Source organism: Nasonia vitripennis, assembly GCF_009193385.2.
Source record: "Nasonia vitripennis strain AsymCx chromosome 4 unlocalized genomic scaffold, Nvit_psr_1.1 chr4_random0005, whole genome shotgun sequence".
NCBI classification, from domain to species: domain Eukaryota; kingdom Metazoa; phylum Arthropoda; class Insecta; order Hymenoptera; family Pteromalidae; genus Nasonia; species Nasonia vitripennis.
In genome coordinates, this window is record NW_022279640.1 from 383,312 (window position 1) to 406,420 (window position 23,109).

General features: G+C 36.1%; 2 protein-coding genes across 4 annotated transcripts in view; one reads left to right on the forward strand and one right to left on the reverse strand.

The window, feature by feature from the left end:
* The window catches only part of Ammecr1 (Alport syndrome, mental retardation, midface hypoplasia and elliptocytosis chromosomal region gene 1), a 109,003-nt gene that overhangs the window by 84,590 nt on the left and 1,304 nt on the right, over window positions 1-23,109 (reverse strand).
* LOC116417094 (uncharacterized protein K02A2.6-like) lies at window positions 17,384-22,932 on the forward strand. Its single transcript, XM_031928249.1, has one exon. The coding sequence runs from the start codon at window positions 17,679-17,681 to the stop codon at window positions 20,544-20,546; it is 2,868 nt and encodes a 955-aa protein (XP_031784109.1). The 5' UTR covers window positions 17,384-17,678; the 3' UTR covers window positions 20,547-22,932.

Below are 23,109 nucleotides of genomic sequence, written 5' to 3' on the forward strand. Positions count from 1 at the left end.
ATATCATATAAAGAGGCTATGCAGAGTAGTGAACGAAATGAGTGGGAAAAAGCGATCTTAAGTGAATTAAATTCGATGTATAAAAATAAAGTTTGGGATTTAGTTGATCGACCTACAAAATTAAGGAATGGAAGAAAAGCAAATATAATTGATTCAAAATGGGTTTTAAAGAAAAAAACTTGAAAGAAACGGTGATATAAAATTTATATTAGGCTAGGCTAGTTATCGAGTTTTTAAAGATAAGAATAATTATGACCTAAAAGAAACGTATGCACCGGTATCTCGGTTACCCTTATTAAGAGCTGTACTAGCAATTATAAATAAATATGATTTAGCTATTAATCAGTTAGATGTAAAAACGGCATTTCTTAATGGAACAGTTGAAGAAGAAATTTTTATGGAAATACCCGAAGGTACGAATTATTCTAGTGAGGTAACAAATAAAAAGGTGTGTAAATTATTAAAAGCGTTGTATGGTTTACGTATTAGTCCAAAACGTTGGAATCAAAAATTTACTGAAGTAGCTTTAGATATAGGTTTAACTAATGATGATAATGAACCTTGTTTATTCATGTGGCGAAATAACGATAAGTTTTTAATTCTTTTATTATATGTTGATGACATACTTATAGCTAGTAACGAATTGAGAAAACTTAATGAAGTGAAAAGTAAATTACAAAAAGCTTTTGAAATGACAGATTTAGGAGAGCCACAAGAATTTCTCGGAATTTCAATTAAACGAAATAGAAATAAACAAACAATAATTTTGAGCCAAGAAAAATATATTAACAAAATTCTACTTAAATTTAAATTTGATGAAATATATCCACAACGTACCCCGATGGTAACTACGCAAGTCGCTAATAGAGAAAGACGAGATCGAGAAGAATTGTGTGAATTAAATTCTTTAAAACAGAATAAAGCCATAGAAAATGAACCGTACAGAGAAGCGATAGGAAGTCTTTTGTATTTAGCAGGGGCAACGCGACTAGGTATTTCTTATGCTGTTAATGTATTAAGTAGACACCAATTGAATCCTACCGAAAACGAATGGAAAATGGTTCAAAGAGTTTTTAGATATTTATTAAGTTCTAAAAATTTAGGTTTAAAGTTTACTGCTAAAAATGATAGAATGCAAGTTTTCTCTGATGCTAGTTTCGCTGATTGTAAAAATTCATTAACAACGTGTGGGTTTGTTATTCAGTTATATGGCGATACAATATCTTGGAGAACGCACAAACAAAGTTATGTTGCTCTATCTACTTGTCAAGCCGAATATGTAGCAATTAGCGAGGCTTGCCAAGATTTGATAGCAATGAACAGATCGTTAGAATTAATACTTAATCATTCATTTTATCCTATGATTTTATGGTGTGATAATAAAGCTGCAGAAATAAGTGCGAAAACGAGTGAGTGGAGGTAATAAGTTGAGGCATATGACAGAAGTAAAAGAGCATTACGTTAAAGAATGTGTAAAGCGTAATTTAGTTAAAATTAGTTGGATTTCATCGAAAGAGCAAATAGCAGATATTTTTACTAAACCACTTTCGTTCGAACTTGAATGAGTAAAATATTTACTGATTACTTAGTTATAATAAAAGAAAAATTATCTACCTCTTATTATATAATTTGTATTTTTGTATTTTTATACTTGAAAAGTTGATAAACTGTTAGCTAAATTTTACTATGTTATTTGTATGGAGTGTGATATGTTATAATCGGATGTAAAAGAGTCCGTGTGAATTATAATATGTATATCGAGAAGTACATAGTCGGGAGGGAGTGTTGGAATATACAATAAGTATATAGTGCGCCTATGTACTATAGTATATGTGACCGCTCTCCCCCTACTCTTGACTAGCTTCGAGAAGCTGCATATCGTAGCTTTCGGAGCTCGGCTCCTTACACACCAGTCTGGCCGAAATCAAGCGAAGCTAAAGACGTGTTAATTCAGAATAAATTCTAATTACTTTAATCCTGTGTTTCTTATTTACTACCTGGTCCCATTATATTCCGAAATGATTAATATTTACAAACAAAAATTGCCTTACTTGCTGACGCTTAGTCAGGTTTAAAAACATAGAGTACCGACAAATACCGCAAGAAACGGCGCAGAATATAGAGTGATAAGCAAATATTTTTGTTGAATACCATTTGCTTCTCAAATTTTTTGTTAAAGTGTGAAATATTACATTACGATACGTGTGACATAAATTATTCTATTTTACACAGCGGGTGGATAACAGCCGAGCATAGCAAGGGCTCTAAGTGCTGTGAAAAAATGAACAATTAAGTCACGAGTATTGTATACAATTTTATAGTACAGACTGATGAAATCCACAATTCACGCCTATTCGTGACTAAAGTAGTCCTCCGCCACGATGCAACAAAAGGACTACTTTAGTCACTGATAGGCGTGACTTAAATGCGGATTTTAGCCACACTGTGCTATTAAAATTCTTTTTTGAACAAGTAGATGAAATAAGTACTATACCCCCCCCCCTTTAGCGATACGAACAGCGCCACCTGCCTATGCACCTGTCGCACTCAAACCAGCAAATATTGGAATGTGAAATAGTAATAATCCTCTAATTTTGGATGGGACTGGCAACTCACGTGGAACACATACACTTTTCTTCCCTCAAGCCTTGCTTACAGCTTGACAAGCAGCGCTACGAATGACTTTGCGAGAGCCGTTGCTTGGAATGTCAGAGGTGAAACCAGCTTTTATTACTCTAGCCAGTAAAATATATGGCTTTTTTCATTCGTCGTTTTAGACCCATACCGAACTTAGATTTTACCTTCATGGCACTTGCTACTGCGTAGTAGTCTTTCGCCCGGACTCGCTGCAAGGATTTTGCAACCAAAATCTTATCTGTAGCGTTTCTTGCTTTAACTTTTTCTCGATTCTCTAAGTAGGCAATGTAGTGCTCTTCGCAAGCTCTATCGAGACCATTAATTCCAGGATTTCCACATGATAATCGTTTTGCTAGTTTAGTACCAAGTCCGCAGTACTGATATCCTGGCAGATGAAGCTCCACTGGAAGTTTGTTGATAAGTGTATTTAGTAAAACACGGCCTTTACGACGTCGCTACGTATGCACGATCATAATGCATGAGCATTTCAAACCACACAAAATCAGGCTACCAATTTCGATACTCTAGCAGATCAGCAAAAAATGCAGAAACGTCACAGAAAATGTCTACCTGACTATATACAAGCAGTATTTTGCGGACCATAAAATTGTAGTTAGACGAATACTCTGCTCGCTCTTATTAAGCATCCCAATGGACTTAAATTCGAAAACGTGTACGTCTATTCAAAGTAGCTAAAACAGCAAGAATACAGATTCCTCAAGCTGTGAAAGGCAGGACAATATCAGAGCCTTATTTTGCATGGGAAAATATAAAAACGTAGACTGCTTCTATCTCTGTCAGTCATATGCTCACGCTCCAAAACATTTGGTACGCGATAACGTCAATGTGCTAGTAGTTTTTCGTCAAGGTGAAGTAAATCTTAAACACATATACGGCGATCATTCGAATTCTGATATGACATACACAAATTTCAAAGCTTTATGCTCAGCCTACTGGAAAGATGCTAAACATGGATTTCTTTTTATCGATAAGGAGCGAGTCATCAATGATAGAGTATATAGAAAAGGTTTTGATTGCCTTGCCAAAAATATATAATATATAGCAATTGTGAGCATAGCAGATTTTCGACGTGACAAATACATCCTTCAGCAAATTACAAAAGCTAAAAAAGCAATTAGACAGAAACGTAGATTATTAAAGCAAGGTAATCGTAGATCTGCTAGAGAAACTGGTGACAGTGAAAGAAGAGATTAAGCCAGATATTAAACAAGAATTAAAGAAAAAAGTTTCTACGATGATATTGATGATGATGATGATGAACAAGATAATGAGGTTGATACGCTACTCGATGAAACTGTTCATACATTCAAAAGTGCTCAAGAGGATAGTGAGGTTGAGAAAGAGCGCAAAATGAAGAACAAGCGATTGCTGTCGTTGAAACCAAATCGCGATAAGAAGGATGAGAAAGACACTGAAATGAACAACAAGTATCTGCTGTCGTCGAAAAAAAAAACGATATCGAGATATTTGGAATTCGTCAAGGGGATCAAATACTTTAGACTGGTGACTCATCTATAGAAATAAGCAAAAATAATGTGAGTATTTTAAATGAAAAATATCCAAAATCTGAAGGACTGCAAACGTTGCTTTTTAAACTGCATCCACATGAGACATTGATTAAGCCTGATATTTGCAAAATTATAAAAAGATTTTTATAGCTACAAACGCACATAGAAAACATTACAGTTACAACCAGCCTATGCGCCAACAAAACAGTAAGAAATACAATACCATACGAAACCTATGCCAGCGTATAGGGCACGAAAAAAAAAGTTTAAAACAAATTTGACCCCCATAAACCCCGGGCACACAAAAAAAAAAATTTCATCCTCTAAAAGGCGAAAAATTTTGTAATACCGCAAAAAATAAGAGCACAACTGTAAGGGGTCCCTACAAAGCTAGAATCAAATCTCGTATAATATTTTTTTTTTTTTACATGGCATCTACGCAAGCCTTCCACGCTGCCCTATCTTGTGTCAACCCCACCCAAGATGCACCGCTCCGATCGACACCCACCCGTCCTATTTCTACTAGATCCGCTTTTACGTTGTCCTCCCATCTACGTCTAGGTCTACCTAGAGGTCGCGTTACCATCGGCCTGCCCTTCATGACACGCGCTGCCGTACGGTCGTCTCCCATTCTCGCTACGTGCCCTGCCCATCCCAATCTGCGCGATTTTAATTATTCTGTTAATATTTGGTGACGCGTACAGATTGTGTAACTCATCATTGTGTAGTCTCTTCCATTCCCCCGTTTCCTCATCTTTCTTCGGCCCGTATATTTTTCGCAAGACTTTATTTTCATATACCCTAAAACGGTTGTCCGCCTGCTTAGTGAGAGCCCACGTTTCGCACCCGGCAGTATTATTGTCCTGTATATTCTTATTTTAACGTTTTTAGACAACAGCCTCGACTTAAGTAAATTACTCACGGCGTAGAAGCAAGCATTACCGGAATGGAGTCTCTTATTTATTTCGACATTAATCTCGTTTTTATCATTTATGGTCGTACCCAGATACCTGAATTCGCTAAACTTTTCAAAAGTAAAATTCCCAACTCTGAGATCTTCCTCCCCTCTGCAGATGCCTAGCTTATCCACAATCATGTACTTTGTTTTTGATTCACTCACTTCTAACCCTGTATACTCCACAGTATATCCAAATCATCTGCGTAGCCTAGTATCTGCGTTGTTCCATTAAGCGTTGCGCCCATCTGGCTAACCTGCATTTTTCTAACGGCATACTCTAACGTTAAGTTGAACAGCACCGTAGAGAGCCCATCCCCTTGTTTTAAACCATCGCGTATCATGAAGGGTTCTGATACATTACCGCCTACTCGGACCTTTCCCGTGCTTCCGTTCAGACATATTTGAATTAATCTCACGAGTTTTTTCGGTACACCGAGAAGTACTAGAATTTGATACATTTTGCTTCGCTTAATAGAGTCGTACGCTTTTTTAAAATCTATAAATAGTTGGTGTATGGTTTCGCAAAATTCCCACTTTTTCTCTAACAACTGTCTTATGGTAAACATTTGATCGCTCGTCGATCTGTTGCGCCGAAATCCGCACTGATAATCTCCTACTATATCTTCCGCGAATGGAGTGAGTCTAGCTTGTATTACGTTTGACAGAACTTTGTAGCACGTTGCTAAAAGTGAAATACCCCTATAGTTATTGCAGTCTGTCTTATCCCCCTTTTTAAAAATCGGTATAATGATAGATTCCTTCCAATTTTCGGGTATTGTTTCATTTTTCCAGATGGCACATACTAGTTTATAGATTTTGAAAGTGAGCTCGACGCCCCCATATTTGAGTAACTCAGCTGGTATAGAGTCATTTCCCGCGGCTTTGTTGTTTTTTAGTTTTTTAATCGCGGCCTCTACTTCTTGGTAGCTCGGTTCCTCTACGTGGGGTTCAGCAGTGTGAATTTCGTCCCCTAATTCTTCGCTATTTTCGTGCATGTTTAATAATTTATCAAAATAATTTTTCCACAGCGACAGTAATTCGTTGTCATTTGTTACGAGGTCCCCGTTTTCGTCCTTCATCAATTGCGCTCTACTCCTAAAACCCTTTCTGATGGCGTTAATCCCTCTGTACATTTCGCGGGGGTTATTTTCCTTACTGTTAGTTTCTATTCTCCTAATAAGATTCTTTTGATACTCCCGCTTCTTATTTCTGTAGATCGCGCTCGTCTGTTTCCTTACGTTAGAATACTCTTCTACGGTCCTATCGCTTCTATTTTGTAAGCTATCTAATTTAGCCTTTTTGCGCCTTTCAAACCAGAGTTCGCACTCTTCGTCAAACCATGGTTTGATCTTCGGCTTTTTCTTTTTACCCAGTACTTTGTTCGCGGCCTCTTTTATCGTTTTTTCGATGTCCTCCCATAAACTATTCGGTTCGTCATTCTCCTCCGGCGATGTCTTTGCTTCTTCAAGTGCCTGAAACCTGTTATTAATTTCTATCTGGTACCTAATTCGCTCTGTTCTATCTCGTAGTTTCTGAATATCGAAGCTTTCTACCTTGTTTGCTTGCTTACTATTTTGATTCGCTACTAGTCTAGCTCTTAATTTGGCTACTACTAGGAAGTGGTCCGAGTCGCTATCTGCCCCTCTGTAAGCTCTTACGTCAATAACATTAGTATGACGTCTTTTTTCAATGAGGAAATGATCAATTTGGTTCTGTGTGGCCCCGTCCGGCGATGTCCACGTTGCCTTGTGTAAGTTCTTGTGTTTAAAACACGTAGTTTTGATTATAAGATCTTTTGCCCCCTGCGAAATTTATGACCCTAATACCGTTATCATTGCTGGCTTCGTGCAGGCTTTCCTTACCTATAGTAGGCCTAAACATTTCCTCCCTACCTATTTTAGCATTGAAATCGCCTAATACTATTCTTGTGTCGTAAGACGCGAACTGGTCGATTACCTGCTCTAAAGTTTCGTAATAGAGATCCTTAGCTTCTTCTTCTTTGTCCTCCGTAGGACAGTGTACATTAATAAATACATATCTATACCATTGACCTTCGATAATGATGTACGAGAGCCTATCATTGACGGATTTGAAACTTTTAACCGAATGTATGATGCTTTTGCTTACGAGAAATCCGGTGCCTAAAGATCCCCCACTCCCGGCCCCATACAGGTACGTGAAGTTACCCGATGCTAGTACTCCGCCATCTGGCCACCGCGATTCCTGTATTGCTACCAAATCTAGATTGTACCTATCAGCTTCCTTTACGAGTTCTTTAAACGCACCTGCTCTGTATAGACTGCGAACATTCCAAGTTCCGACCCTTAAGTCCCTTTTGGTTCGGATTTGATTTTTTTGAGCCATGATGTTATGTTAAACCCGCGCGCTTCGGATCCTGTTCCGATCGCAGGTGAGTCCACCGTTCTAGAGGCGATAACCCCCATACCTCACTAGAACTAACAAGGAAAGGTACCCAACCCGAACTCACCGATTTTGATGATTTTCATATATGTTGTAGAACATAAAAAAATAAGAGACACGTATTTTTTTTTATCGGCTAATTTTCACTTTTAAGGGGTAAAAACCTCCCCTAAAGTTAACCCCCAAAAAGCGTTTTTTTTAAATATCTCGGCTTAAAATTAATATTTTTCAATGAAACAAATTGGATGTTATTTCTTACAAAAAGAGCAAGCATTTCATGGTGATTTGAAGAGTAAGAGTAGCATCCCCTATTTTTTAGGGGTTGAAAACATATATTTTTTGGCATAATTTTATAATAAAAATGTTTAAACCGACTAAAAAAAATTGGAAAAAATGTTTAAACATCCTTAATAACAAAATTTAGTTGACGTCTTTCGGTGTTTTCATAAATATTACCCCTAAGGGGGTAAACCACCCCTAACACAAAATAACTGTAAATATGTAATTCAATACATAATATTTCGTAGAAAGTTTGTATATAGAGGTTTTCGAGGTCGCTGATTACAAATCTGTTATCAGATTTTGAAAATTCAAAATGGCGGAACCAATAGGACGGAAATATCGAAAAAAAATTTTATATAATAAAAAAGTTTTAAACGACTAAAAAAATTGGAAAAAATTTGTAAACATCTATAATAAACAAATTAAGTTTTTCGATTTTTTCATAGATACTACCCTTTAGGGGGTAAACCACCCCTAACACAAAATAACTATAAGTATACTTCAATCCATAATATTTTGTAGAAGGTTTGTATATAAGGGTTTTCGAGATCGCTCTTTGCAAATCTGATATCAGATTTTGAAAATTCAAAATGGCGGAACCAATGTGGTGGACGAAAATGTCGAAAAAAAATTTTAACTTTCACAAAAACTTGTTATAAATGTGTTATCTTCGTAGCCTGTACATGTGAACTAAAGAGCCTTAAACCCTAAACCCCTAAAGAACAAATAGGCTAAATGGTTGTGCTTTTTAACCAAACCACATCAAATTCCTAAATTTGTAAACAAGAAAATTCTGTGTGTGAAGCAGTTTTATAATTTCCGTAGAAATTGTTATCAGAATGTTATTGAAATTCCTTTATTGTAAATTCAACTTATAATGTATTTTTGTTTATAATATTAGAGTATAATAATAATCTACAATCTTTTATCTTTTGCCATAGTGCATTTTTTGTATTGAGCATAAAATATATTATTTTACGATGTTTTTACAATAATGGTAGTTCTCATAAAAGTGTTTAAAGCACAATGCTTTTTTGCACCAACCACATCGTACAATTGCAATGTTTGTGCACCCTTCTATTTCACAATGTGTTGCACAAGACTTTCCAAAACAGAAATCTATAGGATTATCAAATTTATCTGGTTTTTCATTGACGTAACCGCTTTTATACCAGGAATATTTAAACAAATCTATATATCTCGGTGAAGACAGTTGGTTGTGAACCAATGATTGAAGTTTAATTATATTATTTCTCACATGTAAATTCATATCATGATCCATTAACATTACATTATCAGAAAATGTTCGGACAAAGTTTTTCCAAATACGGAATCCATAGACATCAAGTGGTTGTATTTTTCCTGTGGTTCCAGTTGGAATTTTTTTATGTTAATAATTTTATTTTGTGGCATTGTTTCTTCTATAACTTTGTCACAATGACCACTCCAAGAATCAAGTAATAGTATTGAGTGATGGCCTACATAGGGATAAAATATTTTTTCCAACCAGATTTTGAAGTGATCTGCAATTAAACGACTTACTAATTAACTGATCAACGATATTACAATGTAAAAATTGTTATTAGTTCCCTTACTTGTTGTTAATTTTCCAGATTTGGATGCTTCCACGTACACGTTTTCTGGTCTAAATATGTTTTGTTCTACAATAGGGCCAAACTTGCCACTTGGTTCCTTTAAAACAAGAAATAGCGGTGACAACAGTTGTCCAGTAGCTGATATTAGTGGCTGTATAGTATAACTATGCGTTGTTGCTGAAATTGACTGTACCAGACATTGCACTTGCTTTTCTCCTTCTACTGCTAATGTTCTTCCAGAATGCATTTCTAGCTGAAATCCGCTCTGATCTGTATTATACAAATTTTCGAGTCCAATCCTTGGTATACACGATTTAACGTCATCGATAAATGCTTCAGCTTTAGCCGTAAGTTCTGCACTACTTTCTAGTGTTTTTCTTGTTATGAACTTATTTATTTTCCTAGAAACTATTCGGTGTGCTTGCTTAAATTTGAGTAACCAATGTTTAGAAGCTTTGAATCTAATATCATCAAAACCAATTTCTTTTTTAGCTTGTAAGGCCCATCGAATTATATCTTCATCATGGATAATTGAACCACTGTCGAGAGCTGCTTGAAAATTATCCAGGGTATACTGACAAATTTGTGCTACTTTTTCTCTATACGTGCCACCTTTATTAATTGAATGAGCCCAACGACGTAGCTGACTAATAGATGATACTTTTTTGAATCTGTTTTGCACTGTTTTGAGACTTAAATTTTGCTTCGTTTTGCTACTTCTCCAAAATTCTACAGCTCTTTTTTTGTATTCAAAATCTAGTTCTTCATTATCTGCTGTACATTGATTTGTTGGTGCTATATCCGGATCAGGAAAATGATGTTGCACTTCATCTTCAATTATTTCCACATTATGGTCTTTATACTCTTCTTGAAAATCCAAAGAGTCATCAGTAATCATTTCTACATCGTTGAAATCATGTGTTGCATCTATTAAAATTTCTTTTATTTTTTCGGCCAACTCTGTTTCGTGATAATTCGTGACACTATCTGGTATGTTTAACGCTTGAAAGTATGCTAATAATAAGTTTAGAACGTTTAACGGATTAATTTTCATTTTTCAATCTAAAATGAAAACAAGCGGTAAAATTTATACAAGCTGTGTTTTTGCATGTAAGGCACGACTGCTACATTTCTACCAGAATAAAACGAGTGAATGTAAATTGAATCAAATCATTAATTTATGCATTGGAGAAGAATTCTCGTTCCACTTTGTGATGTTCGGAAAACTCTATTTTTGGTTTTATTCAACTTTTATTCACTTTGAAATTGAATAATGTAAATCTATATAAAATCACTAAAGAAAATTTTCTACAACTGTATGATACCACTGACAAACAAAAAGACGTACTATTCGTACTTTCTGGCATCGAACTAGAATACCCACAAAACTCACTTACTGCCTAAAAGATAACACAGGCAGCTGAGGTGAACACTCGATGAAAACAATCTAAAAAAAGAACATACTGATTCGCACATATTGTCAACAACTTTTATGAGTGAAAGACATTTATCTGTGGAATTATCATTGAATGTACGATAACATTCATTAAACTAATGAATGCATATAAAATTCCCTTTCAATAACAACGTGTTCTTTAATTGCAAATGAAGTTCGAGTATTAATATTCTTTTATGTATTTTTACCAATAACAAAAATTATCATAGTAATATAATAATAATAATAATAATAAGAAGAATAAGCATAATTGCAATAGCAATAATAACAGTAATACTGATAATAGCAATGATAATGAAAAATAATAATAATAATTAGAATAATATTTATTATTAAATTTAGATTTTTTGATAAATTCATTAAATCGTATCAAATAGTATTATTATGGAATTCCAGACTGTAAATATTTTACTATAGATACAATAATCATTACTTCGAGAATTCATCTAAAAAACGTTTGGCTTACGAAATAATTGTAACAATGAAAAACTCCCAAGTTTGACAACATTAAATTTTATTACAAAACGCAAAAGAGTTTGATAAACTAATTTTATTAACCTATGTTTTTTCATTTGCAAAAAAGTGTGGACTTTTTGAATTTATAAAATTATATAATTATGCAATTTATGAAATACTTTATAATTTATGAAATTACTTTTGAAATTATGCTAATTTATAAAAGCAGAAAAATAAATAATCTTTGATTGAAACATAAAACGAGACGTTATTTGTTACATACAAAATGATAGAATAAAATATCGGTAATATGTCTATACTCGTGTCTACGGTAAAGCATAGGCCTTCGGCTTGTCTGGAGGTTAGGGGTTTGGAGTCGTTTGGTTAAAATGCACAACCATTTAGCCTATTTGTTCTTTAGGGGTTTAGGGTTTAAGGCTCTTTAGTTCACATGTACAGGCTACAAAGATCACACATTTGTAAACAAGTTTTTTTGAAAGTTAAAATTTTTTTTCGATATTTTCGTCCACCATATTGGATCCGCCATTTTGAATTTTCAAAATCTGATAACAGATTTGTAATCAGCGACCTCGAAAACCTCTATATACAAAACTTCTACAAAATATTATGTATTGAAGTATACTTATAGTTATTTTGTGTTAGGGGTGGTTTACCCCCCTAAGGGGAAGTATCTATGAAAAAACCGAAAAACTTAATTTGTTTATTATAGATGTTTGCAAATTTTTTCCAAATTTTTTAGTCGTTTAAAACTTTTTTATTATATAAAATTTTTTTTCGATATTTCCGTCCGCCATATTGGATCCGCCATTTTGAATTTTCAAAATCTGATAGATTTGTAATCAGCGACCTCGAAAACCTCTATATACAAACTTTCTACGAAATATTATGTATTGAATTACATATTTACAGTTATTTTGTGTTAGGGGTGGTTTACCCCCTTAGGGGTAATATTTATGAAAACACCGAAAGACGTCAACTAAATTTTGTTATTAAGGATGTTTAAACATTTTTTCCAATTTTTTTTAGTCGGTTTAAACATTTTTATTATAAAATTATGCCAAAAAATATATGTTTTCAACCCCTAAAAAATAGGGGATGCTACCCTTACTCTTCAAATCACCATGAAATACTTGCTCTTTTTGTAAGAAATAACCTCCAATTTGTTTCATTGAAAAATATTAATTTTAAGCCGAGATATTTAAAAAAAACGCTTTTTGGGGGTTAACTTTAGGGGAGGTGTTTACCCCTTAAAAGTGAAAATTAGCCGATAAAAAAAAATACGTGTCTCTTATTTTTTTATGTTCTACAACATATATGAAAATCATCAAAATCGGTGAGTTCGGGTTGGGTACCTTTCCTTGTAAGTATGAGAGCTTTCCGACTTTGACGAGGACAGTGTCAATTCGTCGTCAGACACACTACGGTTTCATTCTCGCATCCTAACGCCCCCCTGCAAGGCAGCGCGCCTTCGCTGGCATTGTTACCGCGTAAGACCAGGTGACGAATCATTCTACACATCCCCTTTCGGGGCAGTTGTCATCGCTCCCGCATCCTCCTCGGCAGCAGGATTTTTGCCCATTTTTGTAATGTGTAATGAAAGAGATAGATTGAGAGATAAGAGATAATGTGAAGTGTTTTTGTTGTTGTGGTGCTTGCGTAGTGTTTCTAGATGAATGCGTTCGACAGTGTGGGCTCATTACACCCACGCCTGTTCCTATCGGCTGTCCGCGGCTGCTTATTCAATTTATTCGCAGCTAACCTCTTTCTCAGGGGCTGTTCCTCTATCCGCAACCTAAGGACGCGCTGTGTAGTGGTGATAGGTACCCACCCGTCCGATCTGGACGACAACGCCCAAGACCCGCTTAGGGTAGCGGCATTGTAACAGAATCTCGTATAATATACAGTAGAAAAAAGTAATTTTTAATTGTGAGCCACCCCTAAGTCACGATTAATAGAAGAATGATGAGCGTAACATCGACTCACCCTCGTAGTACTTTGCATTTTAAAGTGTCTTGGCACACTTTTTTTTAAACTATCGAGGTGCCTATCGAAAGTTAGTATCAAAACGCAATAATACGCTGCATCCCTGATTGGAAGCCACCATGGGGTACAGAATAAAATCGGGCATCTGCGCCTTGCCACCGTACTAACCCTTCACGGAAAGAAGTAGGCACTCTGAGGGACAGTGCAACTGCGCGAACGGCGACGGGGGTGCTAGAGACTTGTCAGATGTCGTGCGTGCATTGTCTTTTCTCGTGCACGCACGCTGACTAGCGGTGCGTTAGAGCACGTGGAATTTTGATGCTACTTTGCACGGCAAATCAGCGTGCACGCACCGTCGTTTGGCCTACAACAAAGAGTCTCGCGTCGTCATGATTATTAATTATTGAAGATTAGTGAAGTGCGACAATGTGACAATAGTGTAAAACTTTGTGACTGCAACACAAGTTGACTGAGTGGGGATTCAGCAACATCATTGTCTACTTCCACAGTAAGTTTTTTTTGAGGTTATGCATATGACTATGCAAGTTTCATGCATGCGCCTTTTGTACGTATAGCAATTCGTATTTATAGGTTACAATTGTGATTTTGTTGGGGTTATAAGTAAATATATTGTTTTAGTTTCACAAATCGACGAACAGAGATTTGAATAATTAACTGATTTACAAATAGATGACATTCTTGTATATACATATACTTCCCTACTGAAAAAAAGCAAATGACAATCAGAGGACGACTCGCGCGGCCAAATTACCGCGCACCGAATCGGAGCACTCGAAAATCTTCAATCACTCGGACACGTGGTGAGAATTTGTTGCAGGAAAAAATATAACACTGAACTCAATGTATTTATTGGGTTTATGTTTAATCAAGCCTTTGTCAATCGGTAACAAAAATAATAACAATTTCAATTTTATTTGCACTCCGCAGCACTTTCACTCTTTCGGAAAAATAACTCAAACGGTCGTCTTTATAATAGCAAATACAGACAAAGGTTCGAATCGCGTGTCTATGATAGTCCGCGTCGCATAGGCCGACCCGACAAAGAAATGGCTCGGCGACCACGTGTAGCGCAACAGCCGCGAGCCCGACAATAGTTGCCCGAGATGTTGCTCGTATGAACGCCGAGAAGCGAAAGAGCGAGCTCGCGCAGCGAATGCGTCGCGAAGCCGGCAAGACGCGCCGCCGGAGAACACAAGGGGGTGAGGAGAGAGCGAGAGAGAGAGAGAGGGATAGAAAGAAAGCTAGGTAGCGCCAAGGGTACTGCGTAGTTGTACGCTTAGGAAAAATACCTATGGAATTTTGTTTACGCGCTCTGGAATGTCGCGTAACTCTCTCGCTCCTCGCACCGCGACTTTGATTCCCGCGTCGCATTTCGGAGGTGAGAATGTTCGACATTCGAGAATATTCAAACTTCTAGAATATTCTGTTTTGTCGAACACTCTCTAACTCTGCACACAATCAGCTGATTATTAGCTAATATTCAAATGATAATCTGCTGATTATAAGCTGATATTCAGCTGATAATCTGCTGATTATAAGCTGATATTCAGCTGATAATCTGCTGAGAATCGTGACGGTATTCAGCTGATAATCTGCTGAGAATCGTGACAAAATGTCAGCTGATTATCAAGTGATATCAGTTTAATGTTTTTATTTACGCTGATTGTTACAAATATGCGTTTATATGAGATAAAATGCTAATGATAATCAGCTGATTATCAGGCGATAATCATCAAAAATTGTTTAACCTTCGGTATATTTTTTCGAAGTTGTTTTAAATTAATAAAATTTATAAAATTCACATAAAGAGGGCCAATTCGGGTTTACCATCCAAATGATAACACCATAACACTGGCTGTAAGCTACAAAATTTTTATTTATTAATATTTTAAAAAATGTTCGTTTAAATCAAATAATTGAATTTTTTTATACTTAAATTTAAAATTTTTAAATTAATATCACCTGACGTTTTGACACGATTATTAGCAGATTATCAGCTGATTATCAGCTTATAATTAGTTTATTGTCATCTGCTTTTAATCAGTAGGGTTGCAATACATATACTCATAACCTCAACAAAATCACAATTGTAACGTTAATAATAATTACGAATTGCTATACGTACAAAAGGCGCATGCATGAAACTTGCATAGTCATATGCATAACCTCAAAATAACTTACTGTGGAAGTAGGCAATGATGTCGCTGACCCCCCACTCATTCAACTTGTTCCTTACAAAGTTGTCCATTTTACACTATTGTCACATTGTCGCACTTCATTATTCTTCAATAATTAATAATCCTGACGACGCGAGACTCTTTGATGTAGGCCAAACGACGGTGCGTGCACGCTGATTTGCCATGCAAAGTAGCATCGAAATTTCACGTGCTCTAACGCACCGCTAGTCAGCGTGCGTGCACGACATCTGTCAAGTCTCTAGCGCACCCGTCGCCGTTCGCGCAGTTGCACTGTCCCTCAGCGTGCCTACTTCTTTCTGTGTTGGCACAGTCTTTGGGGGTTCAATCACAGTTCAAATTCAAGCTCGCAAGAAACGCAGCAGAAAAAAATTACTTTTCATTGGGAGCCACCTCTAAGTCACGATTAATAGAAGAAGTATCGACTCACCCCCGTAGTACTTTGCGTTTTAAAGTGCTTGGCACATTTTTCTTAAACTTTCTAGATGCCTATCCTGGGTACGGCTGAACTCGGAGCAATTGTCTGTTTGGCAATATTTTGTGTTACCATCCGGATGGTCATAAAATTGATACTATTACCACATAAATATATCTATGTAAATAAAAATAATTTAAAAAATATATTTATAACATGAAACGTTTTATCATTTGTTAATTTTTACTCAATATTGTTTTTTAAATGATTTAAACAAAATATCATGTTTTTGGAACACATGATTTTACACAATTTTGTTATATGATTTGAGCATATCGTCGCTCCCTACGAAGAGTAGCACTGTTCAAATTTCCCATCATAAGTAGCACAACTTATTTTTCGCACGCTGTACTAGCACAACCTAAACTTTCCTGCGAAGACTAGCACAACTCGCGTATTTCCCGCGAAAACTAGCACAACTCAAATTTTTAACAACGATGTTCGATAAAAGTTTCCCGATTTTTGCGAAAATGTCCCATTGATGAAAATTTTTCAATGTTCCCAATTTACAACTTTTTACCGAATTTAAAATTGTTTTCACAAATACAATAATTTTTTACAAGCATTTTTTTAAATTGTTCACTTTTTTAAGAAATTTTTGAAAGTTTTTAAAAGTTTGAGGTTTGTCTGTCTTTGTCCAAGGTTTTCATGAACTTAACTAACCCAATAATCCAATAAAAACGTAATAAAAGTTGCGAGTTGTGCTAGTCTTCGCGGGAAGTACGTGAGTTGTGCTACTCTTGGCGGCATTTCTGAACTGTGCTACTCTTCGCGGAAAATCGTTAGTTGTGCTAGTTTTCGTTTGAAAATTTGAACTGTGCGAGTCCTCGTACGACGATATGATGATTTGAGATTATTAAAATATATAATTAAATCATATAATAAAATCATATACTAAATTTATATGAATATTTATAGCATAGTGTGGCTAAAATCTGCTGTTAAGTCACTCCTATCTGTGACTAAAGTAGTCCTTTTTTGCACCGTGTTTAGTTGTCTTCGTGTTTAGTAGTCATGAATAGGCGAGACATGCGGATTTTAGTAGTCTGTGCTATAAAATTTTATACGATACGCTTGACTTAAATGGTTCAGTTTTACACGGCTCTTAGCGCCCTCGCAACGCTCAGGTGCTAACTGCGCCGTGCAAAAAAGAACCATTTAAGTCACACGTATTGTAATGTACTATTTTAACCAGGAAGGAGGTTATACCAGTACTGCACTAGTCAAAATGTGTGCCTTTTTTTATTTAATGTATATTTGTGAAATATAATTTGTTAAAGGAGCTACACAGATAAAGTTACATGATAAAACAATTATGCATTCCATTTATCCAATTGTATGTATCCTAATTGTAGCGAAGTGGCGCCCTCTGCGAGGAGCTGAATATACTAGGAGAACGTGGGAGGCAGAACGAAAGGGTCCGGCCTAGGACGCGGACGTTGACCAGAGCTTGTACCATAACCTATATAATAAAGACGAGTATTCCTCAGACGCGTGGCTATTCTTATTACCCGACCACCCCGCTACATTGGCGACGAGGATAAAAACTTTGATAAAAACACATGGTGTTATAGTGGCAAGGAATACAGTGCAATCGTTAAATAGTAAAGTGTTACAATAACGGAAGGCACAAAAGGTAGAGGTACAAGATGCCGAAGTTTGGCATGAACGACGACGAGACGAACAAAGGAGAAGATCATTTCCCGGAAATATGTGCGGCTACTACGCTTGTGAATTTGGGAAATACGACAGGTCAATACTCGTGGCCAACTGCAACAGGTACAACAACAACTACTTCGCAGAGTTCTCGAATTCAGTCGCCAGCACAACATCAAATAGTCCCAACGTCGTATGGTACGTATCTAATAGACGGCCAAGAGTACAGTAAAACATCTACGGGATTTGTTCCTGTTTCAACGTATAACGGCGGTATAACTGATGGACAATCCAATATACCCTCGAACACACCACCGCCTACGATCATGCAAGTGCCTGTTGTAAATTTTGCCGGTAATATCGGAAGGTTGGAAGAATTTAAGATTAATTCAGATTGGAATATTTATCATGAACGGTTAGAACAGTACTTTAACGCGAATTTCGTGGATGACGCAAGAAAAGTGTCAGTACTAATTACGGCTATAGGCCCAGAGGTTTATAAAATTTTAAGGAACTTATGTGATCCGCAGTTGCCTCATGATAAACCGTACACAGAATTATGTGAAATACTGAGCAAACAATTTTCCCCACGAATCTCCATCTTCCAGCAAAGAAAACGATTCTACGATCTTCAACAAAACAGCGGTGAATCGATAAGCCAATGGTACGCACGTATAAAAAAAGGCGCAGTGCATTGTGACTTCGGCACGGAGCTCGAAGGAAGAATCAAAGACAAGTTCGTCACCGGCATGAAAGAAGGGAAAATCCTCGACAGAATCTGCGAAAGGTCACATAAAGACGCCCTGAAGGACATCTATGAAACGGCCTTAGCAAAGGAAGCATCGTTAGCGGTTTCGGCGAACAGCAACCAGTGCGATGTAAACAAGTTAACGCAACACAACAGGGGGAGCAGTTCCAAGAAGAACGCGGGAGAAGCCGGACGAGGGGAACGAGGGAAACAGCAGTGCGCAACTTCACAGTCCCAGCCGAGAGATGGCGCAGCGAGGCAGCAAGGCTCATCAAAGCAGCAGAAGGCTTCATGTAACCATTGCGGCGGTGTTAACCACGTTTTTTCCAAATGTAAATATAAGACTTATAAATGTAATAATTGTTCAAAAAAAGGACACATAAGTAAAGTATGTAAAGAACCAAAGAATGGTGAGGTTAAGTATCTTGAGGACGGTCCGGATACCGAGACTAATTATATATCGTTGCATAATATAGTAGACCGCGAGGACGCGATTCCTCCTATTCAGACAGACGTTTTTATTGAAGGGAAACGGGTCGTTATGGAAATAGACTCAGGCGCGGGAGTAACGATTATACCATTTGAGATTTATAAGAAAAAACAATTAACCGCTAAAATTGAGAAATGCCAAAAAGTAATTAAAACGTACGATAATAGACCAATTAAGCCAATAGGCCAAATAGTGGTAGATATAATAGCTAATGACGTTACGGTAAGAGATGCTAAAATTATTATTATAAAAGAAAATAGACAAGTTAGCTTGATGGGTAGAGACTTAATGAATAAGCTTAATATTTCGTTAGTAGGACCTCAAAGGCCAATAGACGTTAAAAAAATAGATCTCAATTCACCAGATGACTTGAAAAAATTATTGAACAAGTACGCAGATTTATTCGATGGTCAATTAGGAAAATTAAAAGGTGATAAAGTTCATCTAAAATTGAGTAGTGATGCGAAACCAGTTTTCCTTAAGCCTAATTCAATCCCATTTGCTTTTAAATCTCAAGTAGAGTCAGATTTGAAAAGATTGCAAGATCAGGGAGTTATTGAGAAAATCGATACAAATGATTGGGGTACTCCATTAGTCCCGGTACTAAAAGAGGATAATACAGTTAGAACATGCGCAAATTATAAAAAAACTATTAATCCTTGGCTTGTAGATCATAGATATCCCATTCCGAGAATTGAGGAAATATTTTCAGCTCTTAAAGGTGGGGAAGAGTTTACAAAATTGGACCTAGAATGGGCTTATAATCAAATTGAAGTTGACGAAGAAACGTCTAGAATATTGGCTTGGTCTACTCATATGGGAGTATTTAAGGTGAAGCGGTTATCTTTTGGACCAAAAACAGCTTGCTCTATATTCCAAGAGAAAATTGAAGGAGTAGTTAGAGATTTACAGGGCTGTAAAAATTACTTTGACGATTTAATAGTAACGGGTAAAGATAGGAAAAAGCACCTTGAGAATCTAGAAAATGTATTGAAAGCGCTGAAAGACCATGGTCTAAAATTAAGAAAGAACAAATGTGAGTTTATGAAACCAAGAGTTTTTTATTTGGGGCACATCATTGATAAGAATGGGTTGAGTAAGAATCCTGAAAACGTAAAAGCAATCGTTGAGATAAAACGGCCGACGAACGTTCAGGAGATACAAGCTTTTGCAGGAATGGTAAATTATTACATGAAATTCATACCCAACTTATCAACGATGCTTAGCCCGATATACAAGTTGTTAAAAAAAGATACGCCCTTCGTATGGTCAAAAGAGTGTGAACAGTCGTTTAACGAGATAAAAAGAGAACTAGCGGCTGATAGGAATCTAGTTCACTATGATCCAGATCTAGAGGTCAAACTGACCTGTGATGCTTCTAATGTGGGAATCGGATCAGTACTATCACACGTCTTGCCAAACAGGGAAGAGAAACCCATTTGTTTTGCCTCGCGAACTTTAACGAAATCTGAGAGAAATTATTCCGTAATACAAAAAGAGGCGTTGGCCATATATTGGAGCGTTAAGAAATTTTATCAATATTTAATTGGCAGGCCATTTATTCTGGAATCGGATCATAAACCCTTACTGGCAATTTTTGGTGAGAAAAATGGGCTTCCATAAATGGCTGCAGGACGTCTGCAGCGTTGGGCTCTCTTTTTAAGCGGGTTTAATTATAAAATGAAATATGTCAAGGGTAAAAATAATGGGGGAGCCGATGGGCTATCTAGATTACCCCTTCGGGTTGACGATAAGGTCAATGAACCCAACGATGAATATATTAATTTTTTGATAGAAGAAAAATTGCCGGTTGATTACAAACAAATTGTAAAAGAAATTAGAACAGATGTAGTTCTGAGTAAGGTTTACGTGTATTCTAAGAATGGATGGCCCGACCAAGTTGCGGATGAGTTAAAACCCTTTATGTATAGAGCAAATGAAATAAGTATAGAAAACAATGTATTGATGTGGGGTTACAGGGTATTAATTCCAAAGAAATTAAGAGATAGGATTTTAGACGAATTACACTGTACACACATGGGTGCTAATAAAATGAAATCGATTGCTAGACAATACTTCTGGTGGCCAAAGCTGGACTCCGATATAGAACAATATTCAAAAAATTGTGATGTATGTAATACTCTAATGAGCAACCCAAAAAAAGCCGAATTAATTAAGTACGATCAATGTAAAGAAGTTCTTGAGCGAGTACACGCTGATTTTTTGGGACCAATACAAGGGAAAATGTACTTTATTTTGACGGACGCTTACTCAAAATGGCCCGAAGTATACGTCATGAGTTCAACTAATTCAACAAACACTGTAAATAAGCTAAGAGATTTCTGTTCGAGATTTGGATTACCCAGAAAAATCATAACCGATAATGGTCCTCAACTTGTTTCGGAGGAATTTGAAAGTTTTTGCAGATCGAATGGTATAAAGCATCCTTTGATTGCTCCATACCACCCTTCTTCGAACGGCGCTGCCGAAAACGCGGTAAGATCTTTTAAAAACGGTTTTAAAAAAGCACTTCTTGATCCAAAAAATTCAAAGCTTAATGAAGAAACGATAATCTCTCGATATCTCTTCGCTTATCGCAATTCACCTCACGCATATACTGGAGAAAGTCCTGCGAAATTGATGTTTGGTAGACAGTTGCGAAATTGTTTTGATCTCTTAAGAGAAAATAATACGATTCAACAAAATAAAGAAAGACAGATGAGAAATTATAAGGGTAACCGTAGTGAGTATTTTGACATTGATGATATTGTATGGGTTCTTGATTATAGATGTCCTACCAAAAAAGTTTGGACAAAAGCAAAAATCATTGATTGTTTAGGCGAAAGAAACTATATATGTAAAACTCTTAATGAGGAATTATATTGGAAAAGACATCTAGATCAAATGCGTAGAGCGTCAAATTTTGTTGAAAATGATATTATCAATATGAATGATCGGCCTAATAATTCAACAGAAAGTGTAACAAATGATATTGTAACATCGAGTGTCTCCTTTCCATTAAATGGAAAGCATAAAGATAGTGGAATGAACAATGATATAATTATACCAAATAATATCGAGGATAAACAAGTAATCGAGAAGAGACACGAGATGAGTAGTTCCGAATTTAGGAGGGAGGAAAGTGTGATACCTAGTAAAATAGAAAATAATGTAATAGACCGAGATAATGTTAGAGTGAAGGAGACAAATGGTGAAAACAGTATAGTCAAAACTACCAATGAAAAAACTAATATCGAAACTGTCGGTAACGCTGGAAATAAATCCCAGAAACCACCGATTACCTTAAATGTAAACGAGCGGCCTAAACGTACTATAAAACCACCTAAACGTTTAAATTTATAATAAATAAGAGGTACTAAAACTTAAGTGTTAACTAAGGGCGGAGGTATGTAGCGAAGTGGCGCCCTCTGCGAGGAGCTGAATATACTAGGAGAACGTGGGGGGCAGAACGAAAGGGTCCGGCCTAGGACGCGGACGTTGACCAGAGCTTGTACCATAACCTATATAATAAAGACGAGTATTCCTCAGACGCGTGGCTATTCTTATTACCCGACCACCCCGCTACACTAATTATTTATGAAAAGTTCTATACGATTTGACTAATGTTTTGAAGTTAATGTATAATTTTTATATTTCATGAACTCTTACTATATATCAGAGCCTTTAAACAATATTTTTGAGAGACATATAATGTCTCTTATGTATTTGTTTACAACTACAATAAATTTGAACAAAATCTCATTGTTTAATTCTTTGTAATATGCAAATTAGTACTGTTTCCATAAGAGACCGTGTTAATTGGCATATAATACGACTGTTTATATCTTATAGCTTATATACTCTGTAGCCTTCTAAAAATGTATATAAGCATTGCTGAGATCTGTACCTGCCTGTATACAAAATTTCAATATTGTATCTCATTCTTAATTCGTATAACCTCCTTATGAAAGAATCATATATTCTGTTTTGAAAAATATATTTGTAAAAATTAAAAAAAAAATAATACAAAAACATTTTAGAGTATGTATATTAAATAGTTGATGTAATGAAATCTTTGTTTATCATAATAAAATGCATTATCTTCACTAAAAACATGTTATTGAAGAGCCTATTCATATAAATGATATTAAAAATCTATAAATGTAGCGTATGTAAAATAAGATTG